The 23,721-nt window shown below is 41.1% G+C and overlaps 1 protein-coding gene across 3 annotated transcripts in view; it reads right to left on the bottom strand.

Moving 5' to 3' along the window:
- Positions 1-2,253: 2,253 nt before the first annotated feature.
- plcb3 (phospholipase C, beta 3 (phosphatidylinositol-specific)) overlaps positions 2,254-23,721 on the bottom strand; it is a 118,822-nt gene continuing 97,354 nt past the window's right edge. For all 3 annotated transcript variants that reach the window (XM_036146607.1, XM_036146608.1, XM_036146606.1), the window contains exons 19-34: positions 21,266-21,390; positions 18,003-18,157; positions 17,747-17,911; positions 17,553-17,652; positions 17,324-17,428; positions 15,537-15,631; positions 15,318-15,417; positions 13,804-13,860; positions 13,559-13,668; positions 13,381-13,448; positions 12,720-12,858; positions 10,812-10,888; positions 10,599-10,682; positions 10,398-10,455; positions 10,139-10,225; positions 2,254-8,462 (exon numbers count right to left, since the gene is read on the bottom strand). In XM_036146607.1, coding sequence (XP_036002500.1) covers positions 8,160-8,462; positions 10,139-10,225; positions 10,398-10,455; positions 10,599-10,682; positions 10,812-10,888; positions 12,720-12,858; positions 13,381-13,448; positions 13,559-13,668; positions 13,804-13,860; positions 15,318-15,417; positions 15,537-15,631; positions 17,324-17,428; positions 17,553-17,652; positions 17,747-17,911; positions 18,003-18,157; positions 21,266-21,390 — 1,828 coding nt within the window. In that variant the 3' untranslated portion in view covers positions 2,254-8,159. The remainder of the gene's footprint in view (positions 8,463-10,138; positions 10,226-10,397; positions 10,456-10,598; positions 10,683-10,811; positions 10,889-12,719; positions 12,859-13,380; positions 13,449-13,558; positions 13,669-13,803; positions 13,861-15,317; positions 15,418-15,536; positions 15,632-17,323; positions 17,429-17,552; positions 17,653-17,746; positions 17,912-18,002; positions 18,158-21,265; positions 21,391-23,721) is intronic.

Consider the following 23,721-nt stretch of genomic DNA (forward strand, 5'->3'; position numbering starts at 1 on the left):
ACGACACCTGGGACCTAAACGGCCAAACAACCGTGCTGCACTGTTGGCCAATAAACACCTCAACCGTGTGGTTTACGGATTTTTTTTTTTCCCTCAGGCACTCTGGGGACAGCTAGGTCAGACTGATTCTCTTTCACAGCAGCACAGGCCTCTGTTTTTCCTTTTACTTTCAAAATCTGAATCCAAATAAAGGCAGAGAAGAGCCAAAGTTTTAGGCTTACGCGTGCATTTTGGGGCTGTAGGCTCCTGCATCCTCCTGTTGCCGTTCTTCTCCGTCAGCCTCCCGGCAACAAAAGCGGCAGCTGTTATTCTCACAGCGATTCGGCTTTGAGGCAAGTCTGCATCCTCTGCTGGAGCATTTAAAGCGTGTGAGTGGAGGGAGACGAAATAAAACACGTGGAAGGAAATGCGGTTAATTGCTTACCAGAAGGAAAGAACAAACCCGAAACAGGAGGATAGGTGATGCTGGAACAAATTTATCCTCTGGGATAAAGCAGACAGAAAGTGACTCGCTACACTGATAGCCTCGTCTCTCGTGGGCCCAAATTTTTGCCTTCATGCGTAAACGCTTTTGACACTTCTTATGTGGTTAATTGGCTTTGTGGTCTTACAAACAACTTCTTATTAGTATTCACCAAACAAACCGGCTGCTGCCTGCAGAAGCAGAAGGCGGCTTTCAGGCATGACAGCGAACAAAAGAGCTGCTGAAAAGAGGCTTTTATCGCTCTATATGAAATGAAACATAAATGCTGCGATTTTATCTGTCATCTCGGCCTGACAAGAAGCATTTGCAATGGTTAAAGTAAAATAAATCCAGCCAACAACAGCACAGGATAAGAGATTTAAATCCTTTTTGTTGTTAATTACCTGGAGTTTAGATACATAATCAGCATGATTGTCTTTAATTTGGGACTTTTCAGTCCATATACGCACTTATCCTGTCAGGGCTGCAGGGGGGCTGGTGCCCATCTTCATCAGTCATTGGGTGACAGACAGAAAAACACAGAGACACACACTCATGTCTAAGGAGAGATTAGAGAAACCAATTAACCTAAACGTCAGGTTCTGGGGCTGTGGGAGGAAGCTGGTGCTCCCATAGAGGCACTGGGAGAAAGACCACACGCCCAGATTCATATCCAAAACCTTCTTGCTGCAAGGCAATGCTTATTTCAACTAATTCCCATAGCTTCAGATCATGACAAATACCTCAAGGTATTTTACTAAGTCAATTCAGTTGAATCATAGTCAATATACATAGATTACAAATGGATCCTAGCTGTCAAACAATGCAGGCAAGTTTGGTTTATTAATGAAATTGCTTTAAAAAAAAAAAAAGCCCAGCAGATTGCATCATTATTGACTTTACAGGATTCACGGCACCTGGATGAGGACGTAGCGACAGTAGACAGTCACTTGCGTTGTGTTGTTGACTTTGCAGCAATCCCTCATAGTGAGCATGCATGTAGCGACAGTGGAGAGGAAAACTCCCCTTTAACGGGAAGAAACCACCAGCAGAACCAGGCTTGGTGTGAGCTGCCATCTGCCACGATTGACTGGGGGTTAGAGAAGACAGAGCAGAGATACAACAAGAGCACAGAATCACTGATCCAGGAGTACTTGGATTTTACATATCCAAAAAATATGAAATAACAAAAAACAAAAAAAAAAAACAACTTAACTAGCAATAATTAAATGGTCCAAAAACTTAAATGCCCCTTCTGATGGAAAGCTTCAATGCAGATAATGAGCTCAACAACATTAGTCATTCTGAATATTTATAAGATGTCCAAACATTGTTTCTTTCTCTTCTGGAATTTGTGTTTTACATTTTGGGAGGTTGTTTGACATTTAAGTAGCTGACCGAGTGTTGTCAGACAGTCTGAAGAGCCGAATATTAGTTTTAACAGCTCTGCAGCGTACAGTCAACACAACCTGACGAGTTTCAATTCTAATAATAATTACATCTCCTTTAAAACTCTTGGACTTGCCTTGCCCTCCCTTTCTTTCCTTTCTCATGAATATTTCCCCTAAATCTATGCATAAAAACCTTGACTATGTAAAAAAGTGTGAGTGAAGAGGCGCCATTTGCTCTATAGCAAAATTATAAACAGACATTCCATTGAATGCTGTGTAAAAATGTAACAAATGTGCAAACTCTTGATTGTATGCCACTTACCTGTGCAAGTGCCAGGGAAATTAATGATTTTATGCCTTCAACTACCAGGTACAAAAAAAACAGAAAACATCCAATTGTTTTCATAAAGTTACAAGTTTATTACTGAAGTTTCACTCATATACTTTATCTTAATTAGAAAGGGACAACAAAATATTACATCCGGATCAACGTTTAACATTCCCTTTATAACTGTCATGTACATTATAGGAAACTGAATATACATCTTGTCTCGTGTAGTTTGCATGCAATCTTCCACTTGCTGAAGTGAACACAGTCTACTGCTTCTCTTAATTAATTAAACCAGTCCAGGAGTAAAATATGGTCTCATTACCGGGTGAAACTGCAGGCAAAGAAATGTGACAGCGAGGCTAAGAGACGAAGAACAGAGGGAAAAGATGTCAGCCAGAGGCCTGAGGGTTGGCCCGAGGGATCCCTGTCACCAAATGTGTAATAAGAAGAAAGTGAAAGACTTCTGCTTAATGCTGAGCACCCTCAATATCCAACAGTACAATGCTGTATGTATGATTTTGAGCACATGTTTAAATTGTAGTTTACAGTTTTAAAAAGGACAGAAAAAATGAAACTTTGGGGCTTTACAAAGAAACAACCCAGCTGCTTCACTGTGATGGAAAATAAACAATCTAATAGCAGCAGTACACGGACTGGGGCTCACACACTTTACACTTGTGATAAATTGAGCAAAACAATATTTAAGTTCATATGAGGTAATTATTATAATTATTTTAGACCCCGATTCAGGACATAATAAAATGGCCTTACCATAAATTACAAAATTACTTTGGCACGAAATCTCACAACCCCAGGTGCTTTTGTTGCAATGATAATCCCAATGCAAAAATTAATTAGCTTCATTATACTAGCTCTCTTTATAATTGGCTAACATCAAATAAAACGATTTAACTGTGTGTTCTCTGCCACATATACAAGTAACTAATACAGTGCAAAAAATAATAATTAACAAATGTGTTTGCCTGCAGTAGCCTGTGTGCAATATTTGGCATTTTGGCAGTATTTATTTTACCTGCGTTATTCTGCAATGACTGACACCAGTTTGTAGAGCTAGATTTAAGTAGGATTAGGCCATTGGCAATTATCTGTTGTGCATAATTTGTGCTTTTGGTAATTAACATGGATTTTACAAACTTCAGAACTAGGATCAGGATTAACTTGTAATGCTGGCCCTACATTTTTCAAAATCTTTAGTTGGTTTGTGCATCGCTTTGATTAACACTAGCCTATGGCTAACTACCATTTTCATTACAAACCTCTGTTAAATGGTGTACAGGGGCTAGTTTGTTGTGATATCACTAGTTAAGATTTAGCCTATTGCTAACTGGCAGTAGCAATAGGCTTGCACTAATCATTAAGACTCGTTTGTAGCGAAAGAGCCACTTAGCACTAGCCTGCTAACTAGCTCAAGCGCATGGTATGGAACAAATGAGAAGTGTTTTTGTTGAGTGTTTTTTTTTTTTTTGGTGTACAGTAGCACTCAAGTGAAAATTGGCTGTAGCCTATTGATAACTAAATTTAGCATCACAAACCGGCACTAGAGATGAGGGCTAAAATGTAGCGCTAGTGCTAATTAGCACTAGCCTCTTGTTAAGTAGCACCAGAAGTAGAAATAGTTTCTGTTTTCAGCCATTTATGTAACCAACTGAAAGTGCTACATTAAGTGTGACAATGATGTTTGGCACATTTTACATCAATCACAATGTTATTGGGACCTATGAAAAAGTTAAACAAATTAAACATTTTCCAGCACTATATAGCACCTGTTTGTAGCGCTAGCAGCTGAGTTAATTTAGTTTATCCATTTGAATATAGGTGATATGTGGCACATTTCATACCAACCCAAATGTAACTGCAGCAAAAAGAAAATATTAAACAAGTGTATTTTACCAGTTAATTGAGAAATTACAATAAGTACATTCTTATACTAGGCCGTTTTACTTAATTTTAGTATTCAAATCCAGTCCAGCTAGCTGTCGTTGGTACTCTTTGTGCCATAAACCCCACAGGGCTGATACTGTCCAGTCTTGAAACAAAAACATGAACTGTTGCAGTAAAGCAGTCCGCCTTCAATTTAGTCCGCCTTCAATTTAGGTAATGCAAGTTTTGGAGTGACAAAATGTTTTACCCCAGGATCAATAATTTCTAAGCAAACCAGTAAACCACATCACCCTAAAATATACGTTATCCTGTAGCCTCACTGTAATCTAAACTACTCATACTGAGGAACCAGGAGAATGTCATGAAAAATATATAAACATACATTTCTGATTTTACTGTTGGAATATTTTCATGAGACAAAAAAACCTGGGCTGTAAAGATAAGGTGTGATTCTGATGGCACTACCATCAATATTGTTGATGCTACATAATATAATGCCCAAATGATGCAGTTTGTAACAAAGTTATGTTAATCCACCAACAAGGAGATTACTGAACACCAAACAGCAATTAAAGTAATTTTACATTAATTCACAATGAAATTATTGACAGACATTTTTTTTCTCCCTAAGTCTCAGAATGTAGTGTTATGCTAATCTAATAAAGATATGTTTTACGGTGCCCTTTTACATGATACAATCTTTAAAAGTCTGCTGGATAAAGACAGTTACCGGTAGGATGCTATTTAGAACCAAAAATGCAGAATGCATTTCCCATGTAGAATTATTTGAACTATGTGATAGATTTCTATAATTGCGATTCATTCGGCAGGTTTTTCTACCCCTTTGGGGTTTTTGGTCTATTTTTGAAAGTATGTGAGCTTAGCGGACAGCACAATGCAGTCTGCAACTGCCCTTGATGCAGCTATAGCTACACCAGCTATAAGGCATTTACTAATGCACGCACGTCTTTAGGATAAAAATTTTAAAAAAAAGTCAGTAATTAAATGGTTTAAATGATGTGATGCTTTTTCCTCAGCATTCTGAATAAAAATAGTACCAAATAAATCCCAAGTTCAAAGTGCAAACAGGGGGAAAAGAAACTTCTTCAGATACTTTGCAAAAAAGTAAGTGTAATTGCAAGGTGGTTGTATTGAAGTTTTGACATCATGGGAACATGTTTCACAAACACATCCAGGACAGATTGGCAAAAAGTGCATTTCAACCACAGCGACACGAGCGAGTACCTGATAACTCTGTCCAAGTCAAAGAACAGAAGGATGCCAATTTAAAATTAAATGCCATTTCTGTACGGGCTGAGAGGAATGTGTTGAGGTTTTTGGTAAAGATTTTGACCGTTAAAGAGTCACGCGTCTGACTCCTGAGTAGAGTGCCCTGTGTTGGTGCAGAGCACCTGACAATCATCATCTGCTCATCTTTAAAGCTCAAGAGGTTTCATTTAAAAAGGAGGTGCTGACCCCTGCAGGTGACGGAAAAAAGGAGCAAGTTAGTGTTGTGCTGCTCAAACAGTAGGTCTTAAATGCCTTACCATCCAGTGTTATGGACTTAAAATTTTGAGAAAATCATAACTCCTTCCCAAATGTTTATTTAACCTGCATAGGTCAACTAAAAATCAAACAAATCTGTAAGAGGAGCAGCCGAAATTTCCAACAAGTACCAGTTTTATTCTACATAAACTCATGTATTGCTCAGAAAGAATCACTTTCCTCCAAAGAAGACATCCAGGTCTGGTTAAAATCTCCCAAGATCCCTACGGGAATAAGCACTACGGTATGAAGGAACTAAAAACCTAAGGCCCACAAACTCGAAGGTTTTGCTCAGCAAAAAAGAAACAGCGCAGCACATCACCAAATACAGTGAAGCAGGGTGGTGGCTGCAGCATGCTGTGGGGTTAAATTACTACAGCTGGAGCTGTTTTGGTCTCAGGGCGGAGAAAACTGTGAGCTGTTCCAAGTACCAGTCAGTTTGGACCAAAAGCTTTCAACAAGGTGAAGATGGATATTATTATCTGCCTTGCATCAAGTCCAAACATCCAAATCCATAAAAAGTTGACTTCACTATCTCCGCTAGAGCCTAGAAAGTACAGAGCAAAGACAATCTGTGGTCTCCAGATGTTCTTTTGGAGGCAGAGGCAATATTTACCAAGTCAGAAAGTGGAATACTGATGGACTCCTAACAACAAAGACTGAATGTTATAATTAGACTTTACACCCAGGTTGTTGCTGCTTTAGTTTTATATTTTTTCCTCAGTAACAGATTTGTTTGATGTTTTTAGTTAAACTAGACAGGATATAGGTGGTTAGGAAAAGGATTTATCAAGGTCTCAGCATTTTTAAGCCTCAAACACCTGACGTTTTAGAAACCGTGGTGTGTAGACATTTTGGAGCCGCCCGTCCTGCAGAGGCGATGGAAACCCATTTCTCAGCAGCCCCGAATGGACACCACCTTCTATTATTTGAAGAAACCACAAAACAATCAGCTCAATCAGATATGTAATTCAGAGGGGTGAGAAGAAATAAAGGCAGCCAGTGCTCATAAAAGCAAAGAGGATTCCCTAAATATGTAAAAAATAAAATAAAATAAGAAAATTAGACTCGTTTTGGTTTTTCCCTCACCCCATTTTTAACCTCAATCACTCACCAGCATTAGTAGTCAGTAGTAAAACTCATGTACAGCTACACATATACATAGATTATCTATACATAGTACCATCATTTCCCCAGTCAGAGTGGACAAATAGGAAATAAAAAAATAAAAAAAGCAGGAGTAATAGCAAATTAAATACAGAAAACCTGGAAGCTTTGGTAGAAGCAAACCTAACGTACCATTACCGATGTGCACCACCCGTTTCTGACACTCCGAGTTAATTAGAGGGATGTCCAAGAGAAATTAAATCTACTTAAGTCCACTTAGACACAAAGTAAAACATTGGGGTTATGGAACTGGACGCTTAAAGTAAAATCAGCCTTAAACGTCAACAACCACAGGATTGATACAGAATCTCAGTTACATTATGATGTCATGGTGCAGCTTTTAGTCACCGGAGGGCCTTAATCCACAGTAGTCCTGCTAATTTAGCAAATGTCCTCCCCCAGGCTGCAATGGCACATACAGGAGATTTAAAAAAAAAAAAAAACACATTCAAAATTGAACCTATTTCCATTTAGAGCGAAGAAGAAGAACTATTCCCCGGCAGCAGATTGTTGAGGCGGGGATTATCTGAACGGCACGGCCACACCCCGCCACATCAGCTGTTTCTGGGAAAGCTGAAGTTTGTCCTCAGAGTTCGTGCAAGAGCGCTTTTCTGTTTTTAAACAGGGAGTCGACTGAGCGGGGCGAAGAAGATTTTTAAGACTTGAACAAGTGTAAAAAGGGTGACATCCTTAGACCTGAAGTTACAGACTGCTTTGAATAAAAATTTAAAAGCCAGAAACTGAAAAGAAAAAAAAATGGTAAGGTTGCATCACCATCTAGTGGTCACCCCATGCAATTACAGTTCAAATTTAAAATTAAAAAAAAAAAATAAAAATCTTTAAAAAAATTCCTTGAATTTGCTTTTTCAAAGCTGATTTCTTTTTTTTTACACGTAAAGGATCTAAAAAATATCCATTAATGGTGGTCATATCTGTCGGATGCCAGCAGCTGTTTACCAGCTGTTGCTCGACACAGTTTAAAGCTGTTCAGAACATCTTAAAAAAAAAAAAGTTAAAAAAAAGAGGTTAAAGATGATTAAAACAAAAGGTTTACGCTTCCCTGGGTCACCATAAAGCTGCAAATCTGACTGGCTGCAACCACGATGGAAAAGATGAAACTCATTTAAATCAAGAAGAGCATTTAAAAAAAAAAAAAATTGGCAAAAAGAAACATTTGATTAAGATGTTAACAACAAAATTTGTCAAAAATGGTAAAATGAAAAATACAGCTCTGTAGACAAAAAACAGTGAATGAGAAAAAGAATAAAATTAGTAGATACTCCATTAACATTTCTACACCACATATGGCCCCCTACAGACCCCTCATTGTTTTTTTTTTTCCTCTGTAAAACTTAGAAGTCTAGCTATAATACAGTTCTGCCACGGACCGGTCCGGAGTGGTGGAGGACGACGTTGAATCGGCCAGCGAGGCCAGGCTACTGTCCATGCTCTTGTTCGGGGTTCTCCAGAAGGGACTGGACTGGGAATTGGGCGTGGAGCAGTTGGAGGGCGGGGCGGAGCGGCGGGTGCTGTGATTGGACTGCAACGAGAACAGGGATTTGCTACCGGAGACTTCCTTTGGGTCCACATCAAACTGCTGACAGATCTCCTCTGGCAGCCGACGGCGCTCCGCGTCGAGCTCCTCATCCAGGCGGGACAGGAGCTGTTCAAAGGACACAGAGGACAAACAAACCAAGGTTGGCGTGGGGTCAAGAAGTAATGTCACTCAGGAGAACGAGGAGAGCTAATTTCTCCTCAACCACCAAAACATCGGGTTTTTTTCTGATCGATACACTACTTCCAACAGAACCATGAAGCTGTCTTGTCCAGAATCTTGACCTCAAGGGAAGCGTCAGCTCAAGGCTGGTTGATCCAAAAACCAGTTTATCCCCTAGCTATGACAGATACGGTATCTTGTGAAAGTATTTTGCTTCTGAGGATGCCAAAGACAAATCTCAGAGGGGACCGTGCTTTTTCTTCCTTTGAGCAAAAGACAGGCTAACCTGACTCCGCCAGATATCCGCATATCCATCTGGAAACCTTCCATTGAAGTAATTTTGGGAAGGGGCGAAAATACTGGTTAGCTGATTGGCCTATGTTGGTGAGAGACGGGCCAAATAAACCAATCAGATCAACGAAGCATATGACGTACTAACAGAGCGACGACGAAAACAACCACAAGCCAAGCTACTCTTGCTGCTGCAGGTAAAGGCTCGTTAGCTCAGCAAAGAAATACTCTGTAATTCCGATAAAACTTGCTCGATAGCCACGCTAACGCTAGTTTCATCGGCTGAAGCCGCCATGTTCTTTAGACTGAACTGTCGCGCTTCTCGTTGCGTCACACCTCAACCCGCCTCAAAGCCAACGCTGATTGGACGTTCGTTTGGTGAACGGCTCCAAATTTTCTTTAACGGAGAGTAGCCAGACTGATCTGAGAGTGAAACCTTGAAAGCTCGCGAGATCAGGATGGTCTCACGAGGCTAATGACAGGCCTCTTCACTCACTGTTTTCTTAAGACTCATCTTTTTTCTCTGGCTTTTGGCACAATCTGAGAGGTTTCATTTTGTTTTAATGTGTCTGTATATTAATATGTATTTTATATTCGATCCTTTCTGTTTTATAATTGCATTGTGGTTTTATGATTGTGTACAGCACTTTGGTCCTGTCGGTGTATAAAGTGCTTCATAAATAAAGTTGATACGGTATTTAACCACCCCCCTCCTCTCACCACTTGACTTTATACGTTTTTTTGTTACATTTTGAACTTGTTGACTTAAATATCTGATCTTCTGTTTTCTAGGAATGCACTTATCAGGCCTTTTCCCTGATTTTGTTTCAGGTCTCATCGGTGTTTCAATGTCAATTTAGCGTGCTTTAAAGTGAGCGCATAAAAGAGAAACAAAAATGTGTTCGCAGGTTTCTTGGACATGGTTTTAAATCCAGCAGAAAATGAAGCGACTTCCCGGTTGTTCATCGTGCCGTTTGGTGCCCAGGCTCGGTCCTGGAGGGCTACCACCCTCTTTGTAGACGCGAGCCTTTCTCCAACACACCTGAATCAAACAAACATGCTGTTAAACAGCCGAAATGACTGGGAATCCCACCGTGTGGTTCAGGTGTGTTGGAGAAGGGACACGTCTAAATGTTCCAGGACAGGACTTCTTCTGTTTGTTTGTTTCCGTTCTTATCCTGACCACAAAAACAGTGAAATCATATCCCAGACGTTTTAAGACTGAGGACCCCTCCTGAGTACCAGGGTTGAGAAACCCTGCTTGGATGAATGTTTTTATTCTTAATAACGTGTTCTTGTGTTGTGTTTGTTGTAACACATTAAGAGCTCACACAGTATTGTGTCGTCTCCAACTGTTGCACCAGCTCCTGATACTTCATGGTGTACTTTTCTTGTCTCGCCTCCTGGGCCCTCTCCAGCTGGTGAGCAGAGAAAAAAAGCCAGATTTTAGCATCAACTCACAAAGGAAAGCCAATCAAAGCAATAAAAGCAGCTGCTCTGTAGAAAACGCGGTCCAGATGAAGCAGAAAAGAGAAAAACTGTGCTGTAAATGAAGTCGTGTGAAACTTTGTATGAGGCGGTGCTACGTACCCGGCGGAGAGCGTCGACCGACTCCTGAATGTGTTTCCTGTTGATCTCGTTTTGGTCCCTGTAGAGAGACGGATTGAGCACAAGGAAGAGATGTAGAGAGAGCAGTGAAAGGTAACAGGGACTCAGTTGAAAAAATACAATAACCACTTGAAGGTTTAACTCAGATACAATGATAAATGGAGATAAAAATGCTATTTTTACACTTCCGCCTTGTCTCTGCCCTTGGCTTCAACTATGCTGTTTATGCGCTTCCTTTCCAGGATCTTCTGGATCTCCTTCTTCTCCCTGCAGACACAGTTAAACTTTAACTTTCTAAATAAAAGACTCCCCCCCACACACACAAAAAAAAGCAGCAATAAAATAAAAACAACTGTAGTGTTGACTGTTGTTGTAAGTATAACTGGTTGCTCTCACCTCTCGCAGGTTTCTTTGAGCTTCTTCTCATGAATCTGGTAAATTTCACTCGCCAAAGACTTCAGCTTCCTCATTTCCTGAAAAGACAGCGGCAGGTTTTTCAGAAGCGTGGTTCAAGCATTTATTTCTGAAAACCCAAAATCAGCTCTGTCAAAAAATTTCAATATTAAATAATAATCTTTATTAAAGAAATGTCATGTTGGCCTATCCAATTAGGGGAAAGACTGCTGGCATGAGAGAGATTCAGCAGACAACCACTGACACCCTACGTCAGTCCGCCCCGTCAAGATAAATTATCCGGCCCTCAAGAGCCAAAAAAAAAAAAGGCATATCATGTCAGAAAGTAGAGGCATATATCCTTTTAAAGTGTATAAAGTGGCTAAAACTGTGCCTCCTGTTAGTGTAACTCACCCCAATATCAACTTTCTTTGCAGATAAACTGTATAAACTGGGCCTAAGTTTGCTACTTTTATGTTACTGTGCATTTTTTATACTTCTATGTGAACTGGAATGAAATTATAAAAAGTATCGACTATACACGTGCAACCGGCCCTTTTAATGACTTCATGACGCCAAAGTGGCCCTATATAGAAATGAGTTTGACACCCCTGCCCTACGTTAACGAGGCTGTATTCAAGCATGTTTATTGAAAACTGAGTGGAAGGAAAAAGTGTCAGAACTAGGCGCACGAGAAATGGGGATAACTGCAGCTTTGAGCCACCATGTCTGTTCAGCACGTGGAGATTCAGTTTTTATTTTCATTTGGGAAACTAAAATCACAGAGTGTGGGGTAAAATCCACAGAATCCAGAGCCTCTTTAATAAGACCTTTTTCAAAACGTCTTGGCCAATTAAAGAATTTAAATTTAATTTCAACAGGAATAAATGGGCTTAACCTGACCCCTGAAAAACAGGACAACTCCGCAAGTCCCTCCCACGGCAAATTATAAACTTGACACATGTTGATTTTAAGCTGTGTGTATTTACAGCGGAGTTCAGGGTAGACCGAGGCTATCATGCTAAACTATGAGCATCTGCCTACCTGACAAGATTTAACTCCTCCTACAGTGAGGAAACGAGAAGGGAGGGTTGAGTAAACACAGAAACCTCAGAGAGGAAAGGGAAGCACAAGGGGATAATTTGCATACACAAAATATCAAGATTAGTTTAATTCATCCTGGGATTAAAATGTATCCTGGGATTAATTGATTTATTGATTATCGTGACAGCCCTAAACACAAACAATCTCTAGAAAGTGGAAACTGTTATTAAATTTGGTACGAAATGAGCGCTTGCTGAGGCGCCTGGCCCTCTTAGAGCAGTCGGCATATTGAGCTTTTAGTAGTTACTAGGGCTGGGCGATAAATCGATTTAATCGATTAATTCGAATTTACAATTCTTTAAGATTTCATTTTTGGAAAATCTGGATTTTATTTTGCCAATACACTCATTGGGTTTCCATGAAGAGAACAGCTTGTGATGCTGGATATATGTTTAGGCAAAATTATTGTCAAAATATTGTTAAGTGGAAACTTTATTTTACCATAATACGAGGTACTTCATTTACTTATTTACTTTTTTTTAACTTAGTTTGAAGTTCACAAGTGCAGTGAAGCCTGTTCTTAGCTCAATGTGTAATACCACTAGCAGCAAATGTTATATTTTCATTGTTTATAATGGCACGGCTGCCATCTTGTTTTACAAGCATGTTTCACAGCTTGTTTTTAGTTGCACTTTGAATTCAGGTCAACTCCCTGACGAAATGCTTGACATAAAAGCAAGGTTTTAAAATAATTTCTTTAATTTCTTTTTAATAAACAAAAAGTAGGAAAAAATCGATTAATCGGATTTAGTATGATAAAATCTGAGATTTATTTTTTAATCCATATCTCCCAGCCCGGGTAGTTACCTCCAGGAAATGCTCCTCTCGCATCTTGGCTTCCAGCTCATACAGCGCTTGCCGCAGCGCCAGGACTTCACGCAGCTGCTGCTCCCGGAGCTGGTGCGTCTCCTTCTCCACGTCCCGCGGCGGCCCGTCCTGGGAGTCACTGGAGCACAGAGGAACAACCAGCTTAGCTACGGGACTCTGGCATAGACACTTTCCTAAAAATGATGACTAACCATGTAGTGGTATTCTAATATAGATGTAACAGAAGTTTTACTTTTTCTAATGGAACAATTGCATTGAGTTTCCACACCGGAGTGGACCGTTTTTATTGCCGTTTGGTTGGAAACGGCGTGTTATTTAATTTTGATTGTTTAAACATCACTTTCCACAGATAAACCCCTATAGCCGATAGTGGAAAGTGGATCCAACCTTTTTGCAAAGATTTTATGATTTTCTTTATTTTCCAATCTAAAAATAGAAATAAAAAAAGTGGTTCTTTAAAAAAATGGCAACACATTTCCCGAGGAAGATATTTGTAAATAATAAACTAAGAAGATACGTTGTCATTTCTCCAAAAGGTGATGGAACATTAGCGGCTCTAAAAGAGTTTTATTTAGCTGGACTCACGGCTAAATAAAACTCTTTGGATTGTGAAGGTTGCAGACCCTTGATCTATACTCACCTTTTCTTGATGCTACGTTTGAAGGTCTTATCAATCATGCTGCGCTTCTTCTGAGTTTCAGACTGAATCTGATGAGGACACAAGAAGGAAAAAAAAAAAAGCAAAAATAAAACTAGTGATTCTTTTAGAAGTTTCCACCCGCACCAAGATTTTTCACATTTTTCCAATTTTCTTTTACCTTCTTCTGGTTTTTCTTCTGCAGCTCACCGAGCTCCTTCGACTGTCTCTTCTTCACTTTCGTGTAACTCTTGTGCGTCTTCAGGTCATCCAGAGATAGACACGGCGGTTCTAGAAGATAAAACATCCCATTAGATCCAGCCTACATCAACCCCGACAAACCTTTTAGCAATGGCAGCTTAATGTGACGGACAGGATGACTTTATTCATGTCGGGGTGGAAATGAGCGCCTGGCGAGGACCTTACCTGAGAGCACCGTGGACACCAGATCCTCCTTACAATCCTTAGCAGGTTGTACTACACCTGGAGGCATGGGAGGAAAAAAAAAAGCACAGAAAATGCTCACAGCTCAACAAATGATGGACAAATGATCATACACAAATTTGTGCTTCAGTTGGCCTGAAGACAAATTCAAAAGAACATTTTTTTTTGTACAATAAAATATCTTCAATGATCATTTGGCCCGACGTTATGGGAGGACATGAAAGAGCGTGAACAAATGATGCTGCCACACAGCGTGATGCCTCTTAAAACAGCCTTTGAGCTTTTCCACGTTTTATCACGGTACAAACATAAACGTCAAAGCGATTTGTTTGGATTTTGTGTGACAGAGCCGTGCTGACACGCTGGCTTCATGTTTAAGGGTTAGTGTCCTGCCGGAAGGTGCTGCCGTCGGGGTTTACTTCCAAAAAAACGTTCGGTATCTGGTTCCGTCCTTCTTCCCATCCACAGTGACGCAGGTTGCCCGTGTCTGCAAACGAAAAGCTTGCCCACAGGATGACGCGTGTTGTTTCCTTTGCATTTCTTACAGGACGCTACCAACAGGACATCTAGTGGGTCTCTTTACACATTAGCTTTCTTTCAGCAAATGTTTTAAAACCATGCATCATTTTTAGCACTTTGAGTTGGTCTGTCACATCAAAAAACAAAAAACAAAAAGAAAAACACAAGATTCCTCCACGTTTGTGGCTGTAATGTGATCCAAGTGTGGAAAAGGATCTTGCAACGCGCGGCACAGACATCAGCTTAGCCCACATTGCAGCTCTTCTCTGCGGTTTTCTTAAGACATTATGACCAGTGGCTAGGGCGGCATCAACAAATCCTGCTGCACTGCACCAGAAAGTGGGAAGGAAGCCCCTCCATAGAAAAGGTTCAAGCAGTTTTCAGTTGTCAGAGAGTCTGAAAGCAATTACATCTAACCAGTGGTGCCACCAGGGGGTGGCCAGGGGTGGCCATGGCCCCCCCATGCCATGTCCTGGCCACCCCACTGGCCAGAGTAAATTGTATGCACAGCCAGCAAGGCAGCCGCTCTTCTTGACCTTGTATCATGCTTTTATTTGCATCTGTCAGTATCTACTTTCCCCCCATTAGTTGTTTTGTTTTTAAATAAATAAAAAATGTACACCTTATACCTAATATAGTTACACAAAAAGTAATTGTTGTTCTACTCAAAATGTACTGTAATTGGTCAATGCATATAAGATCATTAGTAATATTAACAATCAAAGAATAAACCAAAATATGTTAGTAGGCGTTTACTTAATTCTTTCTGATAGTTTTCTACAGGCAGGTTTACTACAACAGTAGAATAAAATCCTCAAATTATGGCTTTTAGTTTCAGTGCCACCCCAAGAGTTTAAGTGGCCCCATCTGCCCCCCCTATGAAAGGCTTCTGGAGGCGCCCCTGCATCTAACGAACCGTCAATTAAGGACAACACTAGAGGGTTGGCTAGGAGAAGGGACATTTTGGATGCTCCTACCTGATATTTTTGACTCCTCAGGACACTCGTCAAAAACACTGTCGGGAACCGGCTGAATAGGAGAGGCCACGTCCTGCGGAGTGCCTTCCGCTTTGATCTCCTGTCCAAATTTTGTTCATTAAAACAGACAAAAATAAAGAATCAAACAGGGAAGATCTTCACACCCCACATGTGCGAGCTAACTCCTCGACAAAGTAAAAAAACGTCTTTGTGACTCACCTGATTCATATCCTCAAGGAGAGCAGCAAGCTGTAGCTCTCTCTTGCATAATTTACTGATGTGTTTAATGGGGTTGGTCAGAGCATCAGCATATTCTGAAGAAACACACACCAAAGGCACATAGTTAGCTTAGCTTTATGAGAGTAGAGCTTTTTCTCAGTCCACTAGAGAGCCCCACATAACAGAGTTCATCAATTAGCAGACAAGATATTTCCCATGATGCCCAAAAGGGGAATGGTAGAACCAAAAAGCTCATTTGAACCTACCCCTCCATCCATATTAACTATTGTGGCACGTAGGTTTTATACAAGTGTTGGATTTGCAATCCAATAACCATTCAACTACGTACACATATTTAGAACGTGCCCAAAACTCCACCACGGTTTTATCTCTCATAGGATGTAGACGTTACACCCATTTTTAAAGCCCTTCTTCCTTCCAATGCATTCTGAAAATCATTTGTTTGTAAAGATCTTTAAACTGTGCCATGCTGGGGCTTTACTTGAGCAATATACCCAATCTGTTCCACAGTTTCACTTCACAGAGATAAAAAACAAAAAGAAAAAGCTTTTAAAGTTGTATCTGCCCAATGATGTTTAAGGTTAAACTCCCCTTCAAATCATAGCCCCCAACTTGTTCAAAAACAGTTTTCAAAATATTTTCAGGAACTAAATTGTGTATTGCTTTATACACTATTCTTTGCTGCTTGGAAAATAACCACGTCTGTTTTGTGTGATCTCCAGAAGCAGAACTATGAATTATTCTTATGGCTCTTTTCTGCAGTATGAATAGTGATTTTTTTTTGTACATTTGTAAGTAGCCCCTGCATGATACTGTAAATATGGCAGAATCAGAGAATATGGAGTAATCTGTGGTCCAGAATGTGTTTTGCTTTCCTCATACCAGAAATGTTCATTGATTATTTACTATGCTTAACTATGTTTACAGGCTTCCAGTTTGTCACAAACTGCTACCTGAAGAAATTTGTTTTCTTCTAAGCTTAATTAAGCTGTACAAAAGGCAAATGTTTGTCTTTAGACAATAAGGAACTTAAATAGTACTACAACAAATAAGATAGCATGAAAGGCGAGCTAGTTGCTAAGCTAAGCTAACCAAGTGCTGGCTCTAAACTGCCAAAAACAGGTCGCAGGAGTTTATCTTTGAAAAACAGAATCAATTAATGGATTTCAAAGATATATCAACCCATTTATTTATCCCAAGAAGTGCAATAAAGACACACCAAATACATAAAAAACAGACAGAAAAATGTTGTTGTGTGAATATTGTAGCTAACTTGTCAAAGAAATAATCTAGTAAACCATAATTTAAAAAAAATAATAGTAAAAGGAGTAAAAATGAAGCTAAAACTAGGGTTTGGTGCACAGTGGTATCTTGGGTTGCCAACCAATAAAGAGAGAGCTCCCAATATTTTGTCAAAAAGCTGTCCTCTATCCTATCGTGGTGGCAGACAATTAGTGTTTCCAGAATCTTGTGAGAGAAACAAGCGGGCAGCTCTATGAAAACAAGCTATTAAAACTGTATAAATCCATATATTATTATAATATACATAAGCAACAGCTAAATTATGCTAAACACTTACCATAAATTTTTTTAACTGAAATAACTTAATAATAATGAACACAAAGTTGAACTTCGAATCAAAGAAATGTGCATTTTTGCTTATTTCTTTTTTTGTGACATGATTTCTTTTGAATGATTGAGATATATATATATATATATATGTGTGTGTGTGTCTGTTCCTAGTAGTGTAAATTTGCTACATTTACCTTGGTGTTCATTAGGAACGTAATCCTTAGCTTCAACATAAACTAGCAGGGAGGGCATGAAAAGTGGCTGGTTAAGCTCATTCTTCAGGTTGATGTAGTGGTAGCCTAAAGGAAAGACACAGAAAAAGATAGATATCCATTAATGACAGGTTAAAAAAAAGATTAATGACATATTCTATTTTATTTTTATGACTTCGCCTTCAGTTCACATAGATCTCAGTAAGCTCACCAGGTCTGATGGCTGAAACGGGGAGAATTCGGTGTCCAATAAACTTGCCATTTTCCTCAAAAGCAGCTATCCTCAAAGAGGCCAGTGTAGGGAGAACCACCTGGAAAATGTTGGAACCAACACGTTTAACAAAATAATGTGAGACAGAAGGTAAAATGAGAGAACCAGATTTAATAAGCGTGTGCGTGACTGACGTGATAGAAATCAGCAATTTCATCATCGTGCCACGTCGGGTCCAGGGAGTTCCCATTGGAGGTCCTGGTTCTGAACTTCCTCTTTGTATCGGTTGGAAGTCCAAACATGTCTATCTCCACGTATACACCCACCTTTTTATCCGTCAGGAACTGACCCGAAATCACCTGGTGGAGGTGAAGTTACCGACAGTTATTGCAGGCTGACACCTGCTGCTTTAATCTGACAATTAAAAAGCAACAACAACTTTGAATGTACCTTGATCGTGACGGTATTGGCAACAATCCCGTCCACTATGCTTTCCGTAAAGGGGTCAAAGTGTTTGTCTGCCCTCCTCATGAACTCTGGCTTCAGCAGGTAGCCACAGTGACCGTTATATTCAAATACACCCATGTTCAACTGCATAGCCAGGTCTAAATACAAACAAAAAAAGATTTTTAAAAATGCGCAGAAGGTTAGTTTTTGCAAAGGCTGACATAAAAGCTTTTATAACACAGCTTTTTCTTGTTTTTTTGGCACAGCTAGTAAAGACAAGTAATAGACCTTAAAATGTATTCCTCTCCAACTGCTCAACTTCACACTGCAAAAACGGAATTAAAAATTAGTAAAATTGTCTTAAAATTAGTGTATCTGTCCTTGATTTGAGCAGGTAGATAAGATGATCTGCAAATGGAAAAATATTTTTGCACATAAAATAGGAACAACTCATCTCCATCGTCTTATTTCAAGTGCAGGATGTCTATTTATCTTATTTTAGGGGTCAAAATACTCATTCCAATGGCAGATAATATAATTTATCTGCTCAAATCAAGGACAAAAACCCAAATTTTAAGCACATTTTACTTATTTTAAGGTCTGTTTTTGCAGTGCACAAAGAGAAATTTAGAAAAAAAAAGATAAGACAGAGTCCATTATTTCAGCAGAGAAAAAAGGAATGCTTTAATAAATTAATCTGGTTTTGCAAAATCTTGAAAGGTTGAAGCATAAAGAAAGACAGATCTGTCAGGACTTTTTGCACAGTTATGGCGTTACGCATGGATGGACTATTTACAACACAGATTGCATGAACTCAAGTGTTGAGTGTAAACGACTATGAGTGGCGTTCGCTCGTTTTTGATACTGTGAACTGAGCAAAGCTGTTTTTACATAATGAACTCAAAGAAAGGGCAGCTCTTCCTAACGTCAATTAATGATGGTCCGTTTGAGGTGAAAGAAGAACTTACACAGTTTTCAGAGGCAAACTTTAGTAATCTGAAAAAGCTGCAACAACAGTTTTCCTCAAGGTGAGTGCTGAGTTACTGCTCTGAGTGCGTTTGTGCTGCGCAGCAATATTCATACACAGAGTTTTTGCAGTTGTTAAAGTACTTCTTGATTCTGAGATCATACAAGTTGCTAAATGTTAGAAAGTTCACATATTATTAAGACCAGAGGAAAAAAAAATATACAAAATTTGATGAAAAAGTGGATTTTTAAGGCTTTTTAGCTCAAGGCTCATAAAAAAATGTTGGGTGACCGATGACGTAATTCGTAAGCAAGCGTTGATCTGTTGACATGGTAACAAGATACTTCCTGGTTTCAAACTCGCTTTCTCAAAGACAAATAGACGGATTAAACATGGCTAAAAAGTGTGTGGCTTATCGTTGGTCAAATACCAACAAGGATAATGTCTCCTTACACACATTTCCGAACTCAAAAAGTCCCGGTGTTGTGCGAAATTCAGTTCCCCTGTGAAAATCTGTGCTGTTTTGGCGGATTTCAGCCGTCATAAACGATGCCAGGCAATCGAGCTTCAACGAGTTGTTTCCGTGTTTACATCCAAACCGTCAGCCAGAACCGCGATTATGAGCACCGATTCCAATTATACATTAGCAAACCATTTCGTTTATTCTCCTAAAATGTTTTTGTCAGACTTACCCGAGTCGTAACAGACGCTCGCGCTGTCTTTCGTGTTAAAATCATTTTGAACTTGTTGTGGTGTACTCCATTGTACTCTCTGTAGCGTAGCCTGGGCTACACCTACAAACTACGTTATCGTACCACGTGACCCAAATTGTGGATTTTCAGCCTAGCGGTCGCCGAGGGACAATTATAAGTCCTTAAAAAAACTTTTATCGGTGCAATCACGATCTTAATGCCAAATTTTTTTAAAATATGGTCACTAATGCATGTATTTCCAAGTTGGTCGATCTCAGATTCAAGAAGTACTTTAAGATGAGCAGATTTTAGCGTTTGCATCTCCTCTTGCTTTAAAGTTGACTCCAACGCCTTGGCCTTCACTTTAAATGTAAGGATTTAAGCCGAACTGCCATTTCGTAACCACCAGAACTGTCGGATTTACAGTTAATTTTGCACCCTGTTTTTTGTTGTTTAAGGGCCATAGATATGGCAAAATTATAGCAGAGAAAGTAGCCAAAACAACCGCAAGGCTGTTGTCTTTAAGGCTAAATTCATACAGCAGGCAAATCTGATCCAAATCCAATTTTTTTTTGCCAAATGCGACCCATTAATCTTTTTTCATGGCAGTGACAACAGCCCAATTCCGATCTTTTCGTCCCCCCCCAAAAAAAATAAATCCAATTTGTACCACTTTCAAAAGTGGTATTAAATGAGATATGCATCAAATAGTTTTCAAAGCATCTGCAATCGGGACGGGTATGTTGCATTTCGTCCGTGTTTTACGTCACTGTCCTGGCTCTCACCACACATCCACAAAGACTTCTCTATGGCTAAGGTTGATAACTGTCCCGTTTTAGCTTGGACATCCCGTATTTTGAGCCAGATTTGAGCGTCTCGTGTTTGACACTCTCTGTCCCATATTTTGCCTGCAGCCTGCAGTTTTTATATACAAACACTAAATGGAACTCAACGCATCGAAGCAGGTAAGACGGGTGCATTTGATTGTACGCTTGGTGTAACATTTCAGGGTTTATTTGGGGCAAATGATGTGATACTCTAACATGGTTTCCAGGGCCTTTGTAAATAAAACAGGTCCATAGCATCACAAATACTCCACTAAACCCAACAGTGGACATATTACACATACTCATCTTATGTATTGTGTTCACTGCAAAAAAGTGTAGAGCTGAGCAGAACCTACCCCAGGATACCACTCTGGTGGCTATCGCTAATAATAAAGTTGTTCTTTAACCTCCCTTGTACCCCCCCCCCCCCCCCCCCCAATCATTGGTTGTAGTGGCAGGATAGCTGTGGATCCACCTACAACCTTGGTTGTCACACTTCCAGTTGTTTTGAACGTATTAATCACTGTTCTGACCATTGATATGGACAGAAATATTTGAATATCCACTTTCTCGTTTTTGTTTTAAGAGTAAACTTGTGATTATTTCTTTGCCATATTTAGAATAAATGGTTTAGCGAAACTCTGAAGTTGAGTCGTCCTTAGAGGGTGTTTATAGTGGTAAAACGCTTGGAGGAATTAAAATGGACCTGTGTGGAGCGACGATGTTCCAATGCTACTGGGTCTACACGTAAATATGAACAATTACATCAACAGTTCTCACCGAGAGTCTGAAAGTTCAGCGCCACCATCTGGCAACCGGCGTTCCAGAAGATCTGAGGCATGTAGTTGGAGCTGTCCACCCTCGTTCCTTTGGGGTAGATCCGGCTAAGCTGGTTCTTATTGTACCTGGAAGAGTGTCGTCAAGGATCTGTGGGTTCAATTTATCACACGCTGAAAGCTGCAAGGGTAAAACAAATCTGTTCCTGATGGTGTCCAGGCTGTTGGATGGTTCAAACCTAGTTTAGCTCTGAACAAAGACTAGAAGCATGTGGAGAAACTAGATGGGATATCATGTCTTTATCATTTAGGGTCTCCATTATTTGCCTAATTTAGATGATAACTGAAAATGCAGAGTCTGGGACAAGACTGTTCTATTTCATCCCTCCTGACCGGCAGAGGCGGTGCTGAAAGCACTGAATGTTCCCTTCGGGCATGCGCAGTTCGAGTAATTATACCAACAGAGTCACACCTGTGACGCCGGATGACCACTCGGAGGCTATATAGCCTGCTGTCATCCTTGGCTCTGTTCCTTTTTTCTTCTCGCAAGCAGTTCGCTAACTTCCCCGTTGTGTGACGCCCCATCGCGCGGAGTTGCGGTTTTTCTTCCGCCCTCCCAGGGCTGCAACGGGTTGATTGTGGAAGTTCTTTGGAAGGTAAGTAAGCTGTTTGTTGGTGACGGTAGCGTTCGCGCCCCCTCTCCCAGCTCACGGCTTTTCGTTACCCTGTTACCTACAGCTGGGGCTGTTGATTGTGTACGGCTAATGTTGTTAGCCCATTTCGGTTTACCAGTTTATACCTGATGACGGCAGCGTGTTCGCCCCCTCTCCCAGTGTGACTAATAAGTTAATTTACCGAGGTCTAAAGACGACTAACGTTGTTAGTTCTTTGGTTTATCAGTTTATACCGGTGACGGTAGCGTGTTCGCTCCCTCTCCCAGTGCGACCAACATCATTTACCGAAGTTGTGTACGGCTAATGTTGTTAGCCCATTTCGGTTTACCAGTTTATACCTGGTGACGGCAGCGTGTCCGCCCCCTCTCCCAGTGTGACTAATAAGTTGATTTACTCAAGTGCGAAGTACGGCTAACGTTGTTAGCGCCTTTGATTTATTGGTTTTATACCTGGTGACGGTAGCGTGTTCGCCCCCTCTCCCAATATCAGCCTCCTTGTGTTTGCAGCCTATTTCTTGGCTCTGCCATAACTGGTGACGGCTGCGTTCGCGCCCCCTCTCCCGATTTTAGCGCATTTTCATTTAATTGGGTTGAGCCTTGCGACCTTAGACATGGATGGCTTCCATAGCTGCAGGGATTGTGGGGCTGCCCTCCAGGCAGAGGATGGCCACGACCTGTGCCCTACCTGCCTTGGACATGAGCACCTTGTGGAGGCGTTGTCCGAGAACCCCTGCATGAATTGCAGTTTTATGCCACATGCAGTGAGGGTGGCCCGGTTGGCACAGTTGTGCCCCAAGGAGGGTTCTGACCTTCCGCCCTCTGGACAGGTGGATCCCCCCAGGCGTTCTAAGCGCCGTGGTGGGTCTGCGGTCTCAGCACCCCCTCGGAGGAGGAGACGGGCCAAACTTGACCAGGGCCTGGCCACAAGGGTGGAACAGTTGTCAGCGGAGTTGGCAGAGATGAAGTCCTTGCTGCAGACACATCGGTCTGATACCTCTCTTCCAGTGGCTGGGCTCTCCTCCCCACCCATGCCTGAACTAGTTGCGGAGGAGGACGTCATATCTCTGGCTGCCTCTGCTTCTCATTTCAGAGATGAGGAGGAGGCAGGGTCCTCTCAAGCCTCTGACAATGGGTCGTTTTCATCCCGGAGTGCAGTTGGGGAGGCCAGTGACAGTTCCATGCGGGATGTCATGTCCATGGCCCTGAAGCAGCTGCAGCTAGAACTCCCGCAAGGAGAGGTGTCCGACTCCGGGAGTGCCTTTTTCAGACGCGGACGGGCCCCTACTCCATTTTCTGTACCTCCATCAGAGGAGTACCTTAAGGAGTTGCACGCTTGCTGGCGGGACCCGAGAGCGTTATCACGGCTCTCCTCAGACGGTCGGGTGTTGGCTGCCATGCACGAGTCGGTGAAAGCCGGCCTGGACCGTATGCCAGCAGTTGAACCAGCTGTTGCTTCACTGATTGTGTCACCAGATGAGGCCCTGCGTCCTGAGGTCAGGTGCCCACGGACTCAATGCCGGGTTACAGATGACCTCTTGTGTAAGGCATACAATGCAGGAGCGCGTGCGGGACGTCTTGGCAACTCCCTGGCGCACCTCATGTTTGCCCTCTCTACATCCGTTCAGGACGCTGGTGGTGCAGCTGCAGCGGTTGGCTTTAGTGATGCAGCGTTGCAGGCCTTTGCACTAATGACCAGAGAGCTCGGTCGAGTCATGTCATTCCTTGTCCAAGCTCGTAGACAGGTCTGGCTTGCACAGTCTCCTCTCACGGAGGCTTGCCGTAGGACC

The sequence above is a fragment of the Fundulus heteroclitus genome, chromosome 14 (genome assembly GCF_011125445.2).
Source record: "Fundulus heteroclitus isolate FHET01 chromosome 14, MU-UCD_Fhet_4.1, whole genome shotgun sequence".
Taxonomy (NCBI): Eukaryota; Metazoa; Chordata; class Actinopteri; order Cyprinodontiformes; family Fundulidae; genus Fundulus; species Fundulus heteroclitus.